A 16,569-nucleotide genomic window follows, 5' to 3' on the forward strand; every position below is an offset into this window, starting at 1 on the left:
GCTGAGATGACTGACAAACTGACATTGCTAATGGTGGTACAGAGGCTGGCTTTTCTGTGGATAGGGCCAGCCTGTGAGGCCTCGTCTCTGGGACTCACACTTCATGTTGTGCCCATGCAAAGTAGTGGAGGGCAATCGGTGGGTAACTATTGTTCTACTCTTGCACCACACCCCTCTCCTATCTGGATCCACATGAAAATGTATGGTATTTTTTTAGGGAATCATTTATGCATATTTGTGTGTTTTATAAGCGCTCTCCATTTACCATTTCAAGCTGCATTGACATGAAACGGTTGTGAGAGTTTACGTTATTTCTCCGCTTCAATTTTTGCAGGTGAGAGCTCATTTCACGGCAATTGCGGCCAATCCATGCCCCCCATTAACCGAACTGTGTAGTGAAGGGGTCAACTGCACCCTTCACAAAGCCTACTCACCTTTTGGTGGCACAAAACCCGGTTCAGGCTGGTGTGTTCGCCAGTGGGAGCAAGTGGTCCCCAGTAACTACAATCGCACAATCAGATTGAAGTATGAGAGTTTTTATTTTTTGAATGAATTGGGATATCCCTGCCTTTTTATTTGTAATATAAAAATAATAGACTGAATAAGACTTTCAGCTTGTATTTTACCTATCTTTTAACATTTACATTTTTAGCTCTGAGTCTGCTTTCTTCTTTCTAGCTCCAGAACCACCTTTTATGTATCAATGAAGGCAAAGCCACATGTACGTGCAAACTCTGGAAAACTCAATCATCCTGCTTATGTTGCACTCCTTCCTCCAATAAGGTAATTTAAACCTAACACAATCACACAGACACGCACAGATTAAAATTACTGATTTCATATGGTCATCTTAATAGAATAGGATAGAATGCTTTTTTTGTCATTCTATACTTGACATATAATAATATTGGGAGCGCTGCTCTGATTGGTGCATATTAAATATGAACAATTAATAGAATAATAATAGTGTATAATAATAATAATAATAATAATAATAATAATAGTGTATTCTGTGTTATTCAGAGTAATAGCTGTCACTATTGAGTCATTCTGAATTTACTTGCTATATTTGAGATTAGATTGAGTTTTTGACTTGTGGGACCAGGGCCCGTGAGAACTGCCCTCAACGCATCCAACTGTCAGTGAAAGATCTGGACGGTGACAAGGTGCGATGCCGTTATGCAAGAGAAGAACAACGGGAGTGTCTCAATTGTACTCCACACCCTTTTATTGAGCTGGACAAGGTCAGTTAAAACTCAGTGTATGTTTTCCTGGGTGAGAAAAACAATTAGGCTGGGTCTCAGGAGCATATTAAAGGGCAGTAAGAATGTGTAAATACATTAACTGTTGGACATCAAAGTAAAGGATTAAACATTAACGGCAGTCTTGTTTTTCGTGGAGAAAAATGAAGCATGATCTAATCTAAGGGCTTACATATTTTTATACAGTATGTATCTATCTCTATCTATCTATCTATCTATCTATCTATCTATCTATCTATCTATCTATCTATCTATCTATCTATCTATTTTTTAATACTTCTTTTTATACGTATACATTTTTAAAGTAACGCTTGTTTTATTTTTGAAGATTTGTCTCAAAGTCCTACTTCAAATACAAATGCAATGCACTTTCAAACTTCTGAGTAGTGAAATTAAAAAGACAAAGAAATAATGTTGCTTAATCACTGAATAAAATCCTGATAAAACCTTATATGGAGGAATAAATCCCTTTCAAGTGCAAAAGCTGTGGCATATTTATAATAACTTGAAAATGCACCCTGAACTTAGAGCAGTCAACATAGATAACATTTTTTTTAAATGGCCAAAACTTTTACGACAAATGATAATAAACTGCAAAAAAGTCTGTTGTATTTACTTTGAAATTTTATGGAATGACGCGTGCAGTAAATTACTATGGTTGGTGAATATAATTATATGTTGCAGTAGCTAATTACTTGCATTATTGGTGTGACAGTTAGGAAGCAGTCTTGAAATTAAGATAAGGTTCCAATTTTGTAATGCTACATCTGATTAATTAATGTGATTGGAAAATTCCACTTATTTTGTACCCTTATGTAAAGTCATTCTCATGGAGTGATAATGATTAAATATTAAACATTACCCTGTTAAAAAGAGTATAAACAACATTTCGTGTGTTGTATAAGATAGGCTTGTGCATAGTGGGACTCACTTATTATATTCAGTAAAATGGTTAAGCATGGCATTTTGGAATGCACATTTAAAAGGTAATGTGAAATTACATTTCCTCCTTGGTCTTTTTCACTCTTTATATCTCCACTTTGCAAGGATGCATGTTTTTTGACGTTTACTGGAAATGCACCAGTTGGTCGATATTCCATCTACATGATGGCAGAGGACTTCATTCCGACCCCAAAAGTGAGCCAAGATAGGGAGAGCCAGCCCCTCAGTTCTATTCCGGTGCACCTGTCCATCACTGGTGTGTCATTGTACTCCGTTTTGATTTCAATTTCACACAACGTCTCAACTTGTTCATATCATGTACTTAATTGGTGGTGGTTCTATTCATCTGCAGTGGAGCAGTCATCCACCAGCTGTACAGATGAGCCTGTGGCAACAGGAAAGACCCCAAGAAAGCATGCGACAATTAATGTCCTGCCATTCGAGGAAGTGAAATTTGTGGTTGACTTCATGTCCCAAAAAGAGAGGTGCGTCTAGCTATCCATTTTTTTTTTTATTAACTGTACTGTATTTGTGCATTCTATTGTTGTATCAGTGGGCCGCAGCGGTGCAACACGCATTAATCCTCCTGAAAAAAAAAAAAAAAAAAAACAACATTCCAGGAACCACCGGGAAGTCACAAAGAACATGCTTAGAGGACTCAGTCAACGAGGACTGAAACAACCAAAGCAGTAGGTGTGACCGCACCATGTACTGTATGTGTGACCGCACATCGTGCACCCATGGTCCCTAGCCATAAGGGCAAATGCTTGCAGGCATGCATTAGCAAAAAAAAAAAAAAAAAAAACGATAGACTCCATATTGCCTTTAACGACCAAAGCCCTGACAGCAAACAAAAGGTGAGACATGGATTTTCCAATACAAGCTGACCGTGCACAAGCGTTATGCCCTATTAAGGAGGTCATCCGGCATTCGACATTGGGCATTAGGACAATGCATTCTGCCCAGCAAGCTTGTCTGGAGACAAAAGCAAGGGGGCCACATCCTCCTCCACTACAGGCATTCGATCCAACTCGACTGTGGCAGCATCCGGCAATACCTCAACCGTCCGACCCTCTGACATGAGACGGTAAAAAGCAGGAGTATTGCCTCAACAGGACTGGCAGAATGACCACATAATGCCAAGATTGTGGAACAGTGAAGGCAGCAGAAGGACACATGTGATTTAAAAAGACAGTCCCTGGAGGGGACTGAGGTCAAGTGATGTCCACCGAAAGCTCTTCCAATGCAATCCTTAAAATTGCCATCACCGTGTCAGTGGCATCCTCTGACAAGTCCCTTTCGGAAGGAGTTAAATGAATCCCTGGAAGGAGAGTCCAATCCGGAATCACGGAAGCATGTTGAGGAGGCAGTCATAGAAAAAGCTTCAACATCCTAATACACATCCGGTACAAAAGGAGACGGCTCACCAGAAGACACCAAGCCATCCGTCATGAGCTGCTCCAGTAACAGTGCAGGCATCCCATCCAATTGAGAACGTAAAAGAACAACCTCCGCCTCCATCTTCAAGGCCCACTGCTGGTGCCCATAGGAGAAGCAACAAGGGCCGAAAGGCGTTTAGCACTCCGCCGGCAAACAGGGACAGTGACTCCAAATTAAGGTGCATTCAGTTTTTAGCATGCCAGCTCTTCAACAGACATTGTCAGAATTCCTCAGTCAAAAGAAGTACCTAAATGTGACACTGTTCTTAAATATCAATGGTTTCAGCTAAGGTCTGCACAAAACAACTGTGGAATGTGAAAAAGTAATAACAATGGTATGTTAGCAATGCACTTATCTGTTTTGTGTCATTGATGACACCTGTGAGCGGTAATGCAATTACAAAGGTCCTCACTGTATTTGCAGTGTTTCCGAAATAGCAGTTGTCGGCCAACCTGGGCTCATCGTGTATGGTTTCACTTCCATTGGCACTATGTCACAGCTTTCCATGTCCTGGGTCCGTGGGGAAAACACTCTCTCTCCTGTTCTTCCCATTTGCTTTGTTGCAAATTCTGTGAGGTATGTAAACTGAACTGATGCACTGATGCCACATGTGTATGAGTGAAAATTCACCAGGAAAAAAAGAGAAGACAATGCTTCATTCCTTAACCCTCTACTCTGATTGTGTCCCATACTAGATAATGTATGCACGTTGCGGCTTATGTTTAAAGTCTGGATCTAAAATCATTTATCACGATATACAGTACAATATAATGTATGTACTATACCGTTTTAAGGTTTCTCAGACAATAATGCAAGACAACTTACAAAGCATAGAGTTACCCTGCCATTTAGGTGAGACAGAGACTAGAATGGCCTCCAAATGGCAATACTATAATTTGCAATTAATTGACAAACATTTAATTGCATGGATTTTGTTTTCTCGTTATTTGTTTTTACCCCCCAAATTCTTGAATAACCAGAGGTATACAGTACCACCCACAAGAAATTTACTAGCAAAACAGGATTGGCTCCCAAGCCAATCAATATATAAATAAATTAATGTATTTATTTATTTATTTGTTAATTAATTATTTGGGGGATCTGGGGGATCTGGTATAGGTGAATCCACTAGTCCAAATTGCGAGTTCGTGGAGGTCTTCTTAATTTCAAAAACTAAGTCTGGAAAACAGTGGAATTTGCGCAATTAACTTTTGTCACTCAGATATTTTAGATCAGGGGTCACCAACCTTTTTGAAACAGAGAGCTACTTCTTTGGTACCGAATAATACAAAGGGCTACCGGTATATGTGAAGACCCTGATCATGTTATTGTTTTCTCACAATACTTAAGAAACAGCTGTAGTAAATATGTAAATTATGTGTAATATCTAATGTACATATCATATACGCATATTCGTGAGTAAATTTCCGAGAAAATCACAAAGTTCTAGCACTTTTATACTATTTGCAGAAGAGGTCTGCGGGCTACTCAAGTGATCCTCGGGGGCAACCCAGTCCCCGTGGGCACCACGCTGGTGACCCCTGTTTTACATAAACCTTCGCAGAAGTTTAAAAAAGTATTGTAATATGCACACAAACATGAGTGAAAACACAACAAATGAAATGTTCAACAGCCAGCCAGTCAATTCCACATGTTAAAAGGTCTCATCTGCACTTTCTTGTCTTTCCAGTTTGCAGTCAGATCCTCAATGTGTGTGGCTCAACCAAAGTAAGCCTGATATCATTTTTTTAGATTAAAAAAAAAAGAAGATTAAATGTACCGTATATTTAAAGCTCCTTTACTTTCTCATTTCAGGAGAAATGAAGAGCCTTCCTAATGGAACAGGTTATGAGAATTTTTGTCCTCCTTTTTTTCTGGTTGAATTGTTCCAACACTATTTTGTTGTTGTTGATGAGCCTGAGATTTTGAGAATGTGGTGTGTTCTGTCTCCAGAGCTGATTTGTAGACAGACAGAGATGACGCTGGTCCTTCCTGTTGGATCACTGAACAACATCAACCTGGCTGAGCTGCAGCTCAACAGCCCCTCTTGCCCCATCATCTTCAACGACACTCATCTTACGGCACACATTGCATTAGATGGCTGTGGGACCAAAACTGTGGTAAAAGGCTTTTGTTTTGTTTTTTTTTACTTTATATTCTAGCCCTCACTCTATATTTTGTGGAATTCCAAGCCAGAAATATCTTTATTTTCTCATATTCCAGCATGCTGGCACAGAGCTGGTCTACACCAACACCTTGAAAAGCATACGTCCTTCCTCCATGATCAGGCGTCAGCCCTCACTCATCTTCCCACTGGCCTGCCGCATCCCAGCACTCCAAGCCACAGGCCCAAATTTCAACATTACCGTGCCCACAACAGTTTTTGATAGTGCTGTTGTCAGGCTAGAATTTCACTTGCCAGGAGAGGGACCATTGGCAATATACACATCCCATCCTCAATTCAAATCGCTTTTACTTTTGCCTGGAGGAGTGGGGAGAAATTCAGCACCAGTGAGTCATATGCGTGCTTTCCCGGGTGAGCTGGGGTCCAGGATCAAAGTGCTGGACCTCCATTTGCTTTCCAACACGTCTCTGGAGCGAGCTGAGATCAGTGTCAAACGATGTGTGCGGTCTATGACAGACGACTTTGCTGAAAGCTACACCATTTTAGAGAATGGGTCAGTAACATGACTTAAGTGAACTATAGTATAAATCCTGAATCACATATGGTACGTCTGTGATTTATGTAGGCTTCAAATCTAAAGCATTTCCTCTCAACTGTCACAAATTCTCTTTCCAGATGCAAATCTTACAACACAACAAAAGAGATTAGAGCAACAAACAATGCAAGGATCTTTCGTCTTGATGTGTCTGACCTGTTTACAGTAGAAAATACGGTCTGTACCTTTGTTTTTCAATTGCACTTTCCTGTTTACACAAACAGTCCATTGCACAGTACATGTACAGTCCATTACAAATGCTCCGATTCTCGCAATGGCTTCATAGATCATTTGAACAGATATTCCTGCCTAGTGTCATGTCTCTTTGCCGCTTGGAAGGATGTTTATGCCGCGCTGACTATAAATAGAAGATAGTCAACAAGTTGGATTGCGTTGGCCTGACCATGTCCGATGTGCCCCGAGGAGAAGCGAACATGCATCTGGTTGACATTGTCGTACAGTCAACCGGAATACCACATGACTAGACGACGAGGAAACACGACGAGGAATCAAAAATCCTAACCATGATAGCCCATCGCGTTCTCGTGCTGTCTCCACTTCTTTGACCAACGCCGTTTCTTTTTATCACAGGTGTTCTGCTTGAAACAAACCACAAAAGTATTGTCACCGTCGCCTCTTCATTGGCCATATTTGTTTACCATGAAGTCACGTTTAATCTCAAGAGGTTTTGCGAGATTTCTCATTTGATGGGAATATTCATGGAGGAAATCCGCTCATATGTGATGTGTGGATTTTGCAATTTGGCTACACACCACACACTGTACAATGCATTCAAAACTGGTACACCCACGATGTTTTCTTGTCATGTGCAAGGTCTAAAAGTTTGGAAGTCTACCAAAAATCTGAAAATTGTGCTGCTAGAATCAAGATTTACAAGTTTTTAAGATCTGCCATTTTCCCTCCCACCTTTGGGATTTGATCATGTGACATTTAGAAGCTGTCTCCAGAGCCCTTGAGCATGTGCAATGTAATTTTTCTGTTCAGCAAGAGGGAAAATGTGGTTTTAAAAGTATTAATAAAACATGAAAATAATTTAGTTATCAAATTAATCATGGACAAAATCTTAAATTTTGACTGCTGATAATAGCAAAATAAATTTAGGAAACCTTTAAGTAAATTGTTATAGTTATCTTTCCTGTTAAAAAACAACTTGTGAGGTTAGAATGGATTAATGTGGTTTAGATGAATTTCTGTTGGTAAGATCAGTTATGGGTTACGCACGTAAAACCAGGTTTAATGGATAGTTTTTTTTCCCCTCAATACACCACTAAATATTTTGATCCACATCTTTTATAAATGTCTTCTAAAACAGGATAACTGGTTCTTTTTATTTTGTTTGGAACAACAACAACAAAAAAAGTCATGAGTTCTTCCCTCCCGCTGACCCATATACTTCTCTGTTGTGTCACACAGATATATGTCAGGTGTGATTTGGATTTGTGCATCAGCCTCCTTCCCTCTCAGACATGTATGAGACAGTGCAACCAGGTTCCTATCGATAGAGTTGCTGCCAATATGCTGAGCAAGCCCATCACCGTCAGGTCAGGACCTGTGAGCCTTGTGGTAACTACACCGGGTCCATCTACAAGTGTTGTCACTGATGAAGCTGGACAGACTCAACAGACTGAGCAGACTGAACAGACTGAAGTCCTGACAACTGCTGTTGAAGAACTCACCTGCATCTCAAGTGGTAAAATGCGCCTAGAGGATGCACCTAATTTCCATATTTTCAGAATGACAGGACATTTGGAACCTTATGACAGTGACCCTAGTGAGGATAAGTAACTGTAGAGGATGGATGGATGGATGGATGGATGGATGGATGGATGGATGGATGGATGGATGGATGGATGGATGGATGGATGGATGGATGGATGGATGGATGGATGGATGGATGGATGGATGGATGGATGGTCGGTCTTATGATACAAAAGGATGTACAGTATATGATGTTTTTTGAGGAAAAACAACTTTAGATTTTTATTTTGTAGAAAGAAAAATGACAAGCTAAGCAGCACAGTGAAATAGCATTTAACAATCTGCCTCAAAGTCAAAAGGTCTAGAGCAGATGTATCAAAGAAGGTGGTTAAATCTAGCCCACAAGATGATTCAGTGAAGCATAAAAAATAAAATAAAATCATATGACAGAATCTATTAGTCTGCTGTCCATAATAATGTAATGGTGTTAAAGGATTCACTTAGTCATGGTTCTGTCTGATCACATATTTTATTTAAAGAAAGGAAATTAAAAAAAAAAACTAACAAAGGTGTCATCCCGAGCTGCTGTCAGCTGCAATTCACACTCATGCTCGAAACAGTAACATCTGACTTTCTCAGTCCTTTTACGCAGTCTTCCTCATACCTGACACCTTACAATAGACAAATACTCTTACAAGTAATGCCCAGAGGAGCATTGCAAAGTACAAGCTGCCACACTTGTGCCAAATAGCAACAGATTTTAATTAGGGTGTTTTCCTTACCCCGGGTTAATATGTGTCATTGCATTATTATTTTTTTATATATAGTTCATCTGATTATGTGTTATATACACAAAATATGTATTTCATTAAAAAAAAAAAACAGTATAACATTTCCATTCATTTCAGAAAAAAATGCCATATTGTGATACATAGGGGGCTCGAAAATGTTTTTTTGTTTTGTTTTTTTATTGTCTTCTCACCAATATATTTATAGTTGACCCCCACTATTCGAAAGAAATTGGGAACAGGCAACATGGCAAAAATCTACATATCGACATGATATTTAAGATATACTGTATAGTATGATTTTACCTGTCTGGCCCCCATGAAAATTGATTTTTCTTCATGGGGTGCCTGAGCTAAAATAAGTATGACACCCCTGGTCTATAGTTTGAAGCTGGAGAGAGCATGTTTTCCTCATGTTAAGGTGTTAAGTTTTCAAAAACATACATGTTAGGGCCATTGAATTCTAAATTGTTCATTTGTGTGAATGACTCAAAGTTCTACATGTACAATACAATACAACTGGTTGAGCAATATGAGGTATATGTACACTGACTGCCTCCTGTCTCTAGTCAGCTCCCACAGGCACCAGCTCACCTAAGATCATGATAAGAACAAAGTGCTTTAGGAAATGGATGGATGAAAATGTTCTTGAAATATGACCTTCAAGGTGTTTGCCCCTGCCCAGTGTCTGACACCAAGCTTTCCTCTCTTATCTTGCAGCTCCAGAACAGGTTTCGTTCATGGCAGTGGGATTCATCATGAACATTATCTGCGTATATCTTCATCATGTCTTTATTCAGTAAAGGTTTTTTTTAACATTTTGCTGAAAAATTAATGTTCTAGTGCTTGCCTTCTGACCTTTTGTTCCAAAAGATTGTTTTTCAGTGTTTTACCCTTACACTCAAGATGTGACCTTAACAGGATGTAATCACAGAATCAAACATTGACAATAGATTCAAATTTGAAATCTATTTCCATGACTATTAATCTGTTATCTGTATTACCTAGCTTTTTCCAGCAAGACACCAAAACTGTATCGTGGACCTGTCGGATAAAAAACATTAAATTTTAGTACCTGAACTCTTCACTGCAGACTTTAAAATTGTTAAAGAAAGAACTTTTAAGTGGCAATAGTTTCAAAAAAATAATTAAAAGTTCATAAAATATTCATCTTTGAGTCTGAAGTTAAAGTCACTGTCCAGAATGACAGACCTTTATGGTGTTGTGTTATTGCATCTTATTGGGGGATTGGCTAAAGCAGTTTTTAGAGAAGAGCCAAATTCAATTAAAGCAAAACTGATGAACTACTGTAGCCATTTTATTAACATTTAATAGAAAAATATATCTCTACAATTACACATTACTAATAATACAAGTAATATAAAAAATGATGCAAGAAGCATGGAGGGCCATGTTTCACATCCTTCACTGAAATTGACTTTACATACAGTAATTTTAAGTGATATCCACAGCAGTTAATACAATTAGTTAAATTAGTATTTTGAAAGAAATAAACAGGCTTTTGACTACAAAAGTTGACCTTTTTGACATCTCACTATTTGAAGCATTATTGTATTACCTTTTAAGAATAAGAAACGTAAAGACTTGCTTTCCATCCATGCGGTTGAAACTGGAAAATATCTCTTGTAGCAAAACTATGGGAGACAGGAATATCATTATTTTAATAAGTACATAATGAGCCGGGATGTTTGTTTGCTACAGTGTATTTGGTCTGTGATTTACTGGCAGAGAGAATAAGGGTGTGCCCTAATGAGGATGCCTTCACCTGAGGTCTCCTCTTCGGCATAGTACCACCAGAGGCCGTACCGACTGAGGAAGCCAAACACTTTTGTTAGCAACAAGATAAGCGGATTTTTTTTTCACTTTATTGAGCATGCAATTTTGAGCTTGATATTCTCCTGGTACCATGATTCCAATCACCAGTCGGAGACGGCTTGCCTTCACTGTATACTCCGGGATCACTGGATTCCCCACTCATTCCCCGACTTTCGTTCATAAACAGTAAGTTTGCACTATGACTGCCTGGATCCCGAATACGGTCACACCTTCTTGCGAGCATTCCAAATGCTGCTATCCAGATTTCACGGGCTACAGAAATGAGCCTGATGGTTCACAGGAGGAAATATCCCGAATTCATCCGCAGAGTATGTTCTAAAGGTTGTGTAAAAAAAACGGCGATGAACAATTCTGTCACAGTTTAGTCAATGTTTAAAAGTTGTTTGTCGTGAAGCAGAGCTTGCTCTGGATCATACTGTGAGCGGTCGAAACGAAGGGGCTCAATAACAAAAATAATCATAATCTTCAAATGAATGTATTAATTCCACGCTATATTACAGATGTAAGGATTTGTATCGCCGCCCTATTCGGTTGACCAGACTGGCTGATGCTCGAGTGTATTTGTTTTCATCTTTTCAAGTAACCAATCACAGTAAAGACAAGGAGGGCACTTCCTCCATGACAGACACGCCCCTTATGTTCAACGAACGCCGCTCCATACATACCCTGTTGTTAGCGGCGCGGACAAATACATTTTTGGCTACTGTCGTGGTCAAAGCTGTCACAAGCGCACGTCGGTTCACGGCCGCCCGAATGCGCCCGTAAGGTTTGTCGGAGGGAATCTTTCTCCGTGGTGTGGCAACGTTGTTGCTGGAGGCAGCCCAACGAGGTAAGCTAAAGTAGCTTGTTAGCTGACCGTAGCTTGCACTGGTGGGGGTGGTTGTTGTGCTAACGTAGCACATTAGCGGCTACATAACCTTGTCAAACAGGCAGAGTTTGGGTACTCGGTGATTTTTTGAGGGCAGTGTTTTCACGTATCGGTGTCTTCCGGTTGTTTGAAATGTGGACTTTGTGTTAAGGCGGCATCGGCTTTTAAGCGACAGTAAGTTACTTTGAGCAAGGCTAATAGGCAGGACTGCTCTTCTGAGCATGATTTAGCTGTCAGGCTAACACCGAGAGGTGGACATGGTAAGACGCTGCTCCTTTTGCTTTCAGTCTAGTTCATAGCGTGTCCTGCAGTTTTCTGAGACAAGCGACTGTATTAGCGTGAAGCATTTTACTTGACAACCCCGTTGAACTGTGAATTCCTGAGCAAAGTTAAAACGTTGTACTCGTCGTAACGTGGATGCTAGCGCAAGGGGTAACGTTGGTTAGCCAACACATTTGCCTCGTCCGTTTTACTTTCCCATTTACGGAGGCGAGAACTTGCCATAAGACACACCGACATCTGCCCTTCCCGTCGAGTGTTTCGCCTAAACTGTCAGCGCTTAAGAGTAGCCGAGCCTCGTTTGGTCGCCACATAACTTCATATCGGCGAATGCCAACGTCAGCCATCGCACTCGCGAAAGCGGCCAGCTCGACGACAACGGATGAGTTAAAGTCGGCGTTTAGCTGGGAGGGGGAGGGGAAGACGAACGGCCTCAGACGCAGCAACTGCGAGACACCGCAGCATATCGGAGCGTTTTGTGTTGTCAGACGGCCACCTTCGTCGGATTTAACCCTCCGGAGAATTCGTTCAGCCTTTCGGCGACGATACGAGCCACTAAACACGAATCTGACACGATCCCTCCTCCTTAACGCCGCGCGCTCCGCTAGCGTCTTGTCCCAATTTGGTGTAGGGCGGCGAATAAACTGCGAGGCGCTGGAGGCAGGCGGCACTAGTGTGCTTGCCACTCGCCCTCTTTCCCCCTCCCTGCCCAAGTTTGTGACGTCACGTTTTTTGCCCAGGGAGCGTCAACAAATGCCACTTTTGAGGTTCTATCGAGGCACAGTCTGAAATGTGAGCGACAAGAAACTTGGCGTCTGCATATTGCATGCAGCATTTTGACCATTTTTGGGTCGTTTTCTTGCACATCATTTTCGCAATGTTTTAGCCAAGGGATGGCACACTCCTGGTAGTGAAAAAACTTTGACATTTAGTCACCGTCTGGGTGAAAATTCAACTCCCCAGTATTTTTTTTCAATGCTTTCCTGTTAATGTAAAATGCCTATGATGATCAAATTCAAAGGATTGTATAAAATGTATGGTACTGTAAGAGACAGCCTTTTGCCCAGAGCTATTGATAATCGGAACCACAGTTTTCTCAGTTACTCACATGTTCAACTACTCTTTTCTTTTTTGGAGGGGGAATTTTTAGTCTTTAATCCATGGAAAATTTGCTTAATTTTTGTTTTTGTATTTTTTTAAGTCTAATGTACAATGAGTTTGAAATGACATGGATCCTAATTTCTGATCTTTTTAAACAATAAAGCTAGGCAATCATAAATTGTTTCGCGGTGGTCTGCCTTGGCTTAACATTTTGGAAACACTGCGCTAGATTAAATTCTACAAATCGGTGTTGAAAAAATTGCACGCGTTTGGTTGTACAGCAAGTGTAAAATATTAAAAATGCCTGTCAGTGTGATGCTCTGTATTTCTACACCACTCGAACCAATGATGGTTGCTAACAGATTGATTTAATACCGTAAAGTGCAAATCAGAAGCCACCGTGCAGTTGTTGCTCATTCCCAAAAAGCAAGTAAAGCACCTCATCTGTTTTCTTTTCCTCTAGCCCCGTTGATTATGTGTGAAGAATGAAGAGGCATGTGGAGGATCAGGGACCAATATTGGCGCAACAGCAACCACTTCGCACCCCAGGCCAGGGCATTGCAGAAAGCTTCCAGCACAGGGCTATAGCCCCAACTACTACTGTGATAGAGACACCCACAGAAAATATGCAACCATCATCTGGAATCCAGTATTCTCTTCCCCAGGGTTACCAGGTATGTTGCAACATCAGGCTTCATTTGGGGCATTTTCCACAATCTGTGCATGTTGGCATAAGTCTCTTCTTTTGAACTGATGGACAACAGGACCACTGTCCACATTATTAAAAGTTATTCTTTGTTGCTTTAGAATCCCGTGAAGCAATCCAATCCATGTCAAATTATCGTATAAACTTTTTGTACCACTGTCACCTTCATTCTAATGAGCATTGTTATGGAAGGGGTTTGCCATATTGACGAATCTTTTTATTGTCACTCATTCACATACTGGAACAGTACCACCAGTGGAGATAAGTAGCAATCTTTTCTTCTAATCTTTGTTCGTTGGAGACAATTCTGTGTCAAGGGAACTTTCAATTATACTAGCTTGACTTGAAACCATAATCATTCTTGCTGGTTGGATTTAAAGACAAACTCTTCATCTCAGGCAAACTAGCAATTCCCGCACAATATTGGACTATTCTATATGACAAAGCTAGTACTTATGCAAGCCCAGGGAGAGCTTGCAAAAACCATAAAGAAAGAAAAACTTAAGACAACATATTCAAACCAGGCACCTTCTTGCAGTGTCACCCATCAGCCCCATTGCCTCTGGGTCAATGACGTATTTCAACTGAACTTTTTGATGACAGAGCTCAGACAAACAAGCACTTAACTGTCTTTCTCAAAAGGTGCAGACAATGCCTCAGAGCACAAGTGGACATGGACTAAACAGTTCTGCACAACATGTTGGAGCGCATGCACACAGCATAGCAGTCCAATCCCAAACTCCTACAGTGGTCCAAGGTCACGTGCATCCAACTGCACCCATGACTTCAGCACAAGGACAACAGCAGTTTCAGCGCCTGAAGGTAAGAAAAGATCAAACTGGAAAAGGACTGAATCCTAAAACAGCAAATATGTACCTAAGATATGGTAACACTGATTTGTCAATAACGTGCGTTTTAGGTTGAAGATGCCTTGTCATATCTTGATCAAGTAAAGCTTCAGTTTGGAAATCAGCCTCAAGTGTATAATGATTTCTTGGATATTATGAAAGAGTTCAAGTCACAGAGGTAAGGGCTAGTACGACACAAAGTGTTTAAAAACTGCGTAAATGTATTTCTATTAAAGGAAGATACCCCATTATTCCCCCATTGCAGCATAGACACTCCTGGTGTTATCAGTCGTGTGTCCCAACTCTTCAAGGGCCACCCAGACCTCATTATGGGCTTCAATACTTTCTTGCCACCCGGATATAAAATCGAGGTTCAAACAAATGATCTGGTTAACGTCACTACTCCAGGCCAGATTCACTACATCACGCCTCATGGTATATCTGTTCAAAACATCCCTGTAAGTGGAACACCCAGCCAGGCTGCAAACGTGCATCAGCACCAGACAGTGCCACAGGCCAGCCCGCACACAGCTACTGCCACTCCACCTGTCCCCACTCAGCCTGCAGCAAATAAAGTTAACAAGGTACGCTGGTTCAGTTTGTTTCCTATTATGTTGATATTTTAGACAAGAGTGCTTTTTAATTTATCAAATGGCAAATGTCTCTTCAACATGTGTGTTTGTTCCAAAAGGCCATGCAGTCTCCAGCCCACACGCCTACCAGCCAGACAAACCCATCCATCCCATCTTACGCCTCACCGCGCTCACCTTCAGTTCAGTCCCACACGCCAGTGAGCGGCACACCGTCTGGGGGGCCGCCTCCACAGAACAATCAGCCTGTGGAATTCAACCACGCGATAAACTATGTGAATAAGATCAAGAATCGCTTCCAGGGTCAACCAGACATCTACAAAGCCTTCTTGGAAATCCTCCATACATACCAGGTCAGGAAACAATCATTTTTATTCATTATCTTTTATATGTTGTCATGTTTAATTAATAAATGTCATGTCACTGCAGAAAGAGCAGCGGAATGCCAAAGAGGCAGGAGGCAATTACACTCCAGCTCTGACTGAGCAGGAAGTCTACACTCAAGTGGCACGACTATTTAAAAATCAAGAAGACCTGCTATCAGAATTTGGACAGTTTCTGCCTGACGCAAACAGCTCAATGGTGAGTATTCTATCATCTCCTAATATCAGCAATCAGATTGTTTAGAACATTTTAGCTAGTGTTTGAGGTGGGTGTGGGTACTACTTTGGGAACATCATAGACACATCAGAGATGCTTATACATTTTTCCTCCATGGATATAAAATTTTTGTCTTTGTTCGCTAAGCAAGATTTGTTCTCTGTTTATAAAAAAAAAAAAAGGTCTATTTAATGAAATATTCATGTTCCTTCAGCTGCTTGGGAAAACTGCACCTGATAGGGCAGAGTCTGTGCGTAATGATCATGGTGGGACCGTAAAAAGACCCTTGCCAAATAAACAGAAATTAAGCCACAATGGGCTGACTGTCAAAAGACCCGGAGCCGTGGGAGTTTCACCTCTTCTCAAGGTACACAGTGTCTTCATGTTGCTCCTCCTGTGGAAGATGGCCTAGCTTTATTCTGTGTGCCGTCAACAAAATAGAAATATTTTGCTTTAATAATTTGCAGAAGAAACCCAAGCTCGTCGGGAAGGACCATGGCTTAAGTGAAGTTGGAAAGCATAGCAACAGCACGGAAACCATGTTCTTTGAAAAGGTGATCATTGTCAAAAATAGTATTGTGACCGTCATTAAGTATTCTTTTCACGTGTGCATGAGGTGAAAAAGTATTTTTGATTGTCTTTGCTAAAACAGGTAAAGAAGGCTCTAAGGAGCTCTGAAGCATATGAAAGTTTTCTGCGTTGTTTGCAAATCTTTAACCAGGAGGTGATTTCACGTTCTGAACTGGTTCAGTTAGTCATCCCATTTCTTGGGTGAGTTCATGTTATTACCCTTCTGATTGAATTTCGTAAAAAAGTTATGGTCTGTCCTGTTTAACACAGTTTAGATTG

General features: G+C 40.7%; 2 protein-coding genes and 1 long non-coding RNA gene across 4 annotated transcripts in view; 2 read left to right on the forward strand and 1 right to left on the reverse strand.

Moving 5' to 3' along the window:
- LOC148424941 (uncharacterized) lies at positions 1–9,842 on the forward strand. The gene is made up of 14 exons (XM_088412249.1): positions 1–138; positions 335–525; positions 679–783; positions 1,106–1,244; positions 2,310–2,460; positions 2,557–2,689; positions 4,068–4,220; positions 5,335–5,372; positions 5,460–5,489; positions 5,598–5,764; positions 5,868–6,322; positions 6,445–6,541; positions 7,799–8,075; positions 9,592–9,842. The coding sequence occupies exons 1-14, from the start codon at positions 7–9 to the stop codon at positions 9,672–9,674; spliced, it is 2,151 nt and encodes a 716-aa protein (XP_088268375.1). The 5' UTR covers positions 1–6; the 3' UTR covers positions 9,675–9,842.
- On the reverse strand, positions 8,608–12,514 carry LOC148424942 (uncharacterized). Of its 2 annotated transcripts, XR_015865279.1 has the most exons (4): positions 10,798–12,514; positions 10,451–10,701; positions 9,876–9,915; positions 8,608–9,465 (listed from the first exon to the last, which is right to left on the reverse strand). It is a non-coding gene; the product is annotated as an uncharacterized LOC148424942 (long non-coding RNA). The 2 variants fall into 2 exon arrangements; XR_015865278.1 differs by having other exon boundaries at positions 10,451–12,514.
- Positions 11,364–16,569, forward strand: part of LOC148424943 (paired amphipathic helix protein Sin3a-like) — a 17,364-nt gene continuing 12,158 nt past the window's right edge. The window contains exons 1-10 of the mRNA XM_088412248.1: positions 11,364–11,557; positions 13,440–13,650; positions 14,325–14,504; positions 14,602–14,708; positions 14,796–15,114; positions 15,222–15,473; positions 15,550–15,702; positions 15,935–16,087; positions 16,188–16,274; positions 16,373–16,491. Of these exons, the coding sequence (XP_088268374.1) occupies positions 13,462–13,650; positions 14,325–14,504; positions 14,602–14,708; positions 14,796–15,114; positions 15,222–15,473; positions 15,550–15,702; positions 15,935–16,087; positions 16,188–16,274; positions 16,373–16,491 (1,559 nt within the window). The 5' untranslated portion in view covers positions 11,364–11,557; positions 13,440–13,461. The remainder of the gene's footprint in view (positions 11,558–13,439; positions 13,651–14,324; positions 14,505–14,601; positions 14,709–14,795; positions 15,115–15,221; positions 15,474–15,549; positions 15,703–15,934; positions 16,088–16,187; positions 16,275–16,372; positions 16,492–16,569) is intronic.

The sequence above is a fragment of the Hippichthys cyanospilos genome, chromosome 4 (genome assembly GCF_059441005.1).
Source record: "Hippichthys cyanospilos isolate Australia breed blue-spotted pipefish chromosome 4, RoL_Hcya_1.0, whole genome shotgun sequence".
Lineage (NCBI taxonomy): Eukaryota > Metazoa > Chordata > Actinopteri > Syngnathiformes > Syngnathidae > Hippichthys > Hippichthys cyanospilos.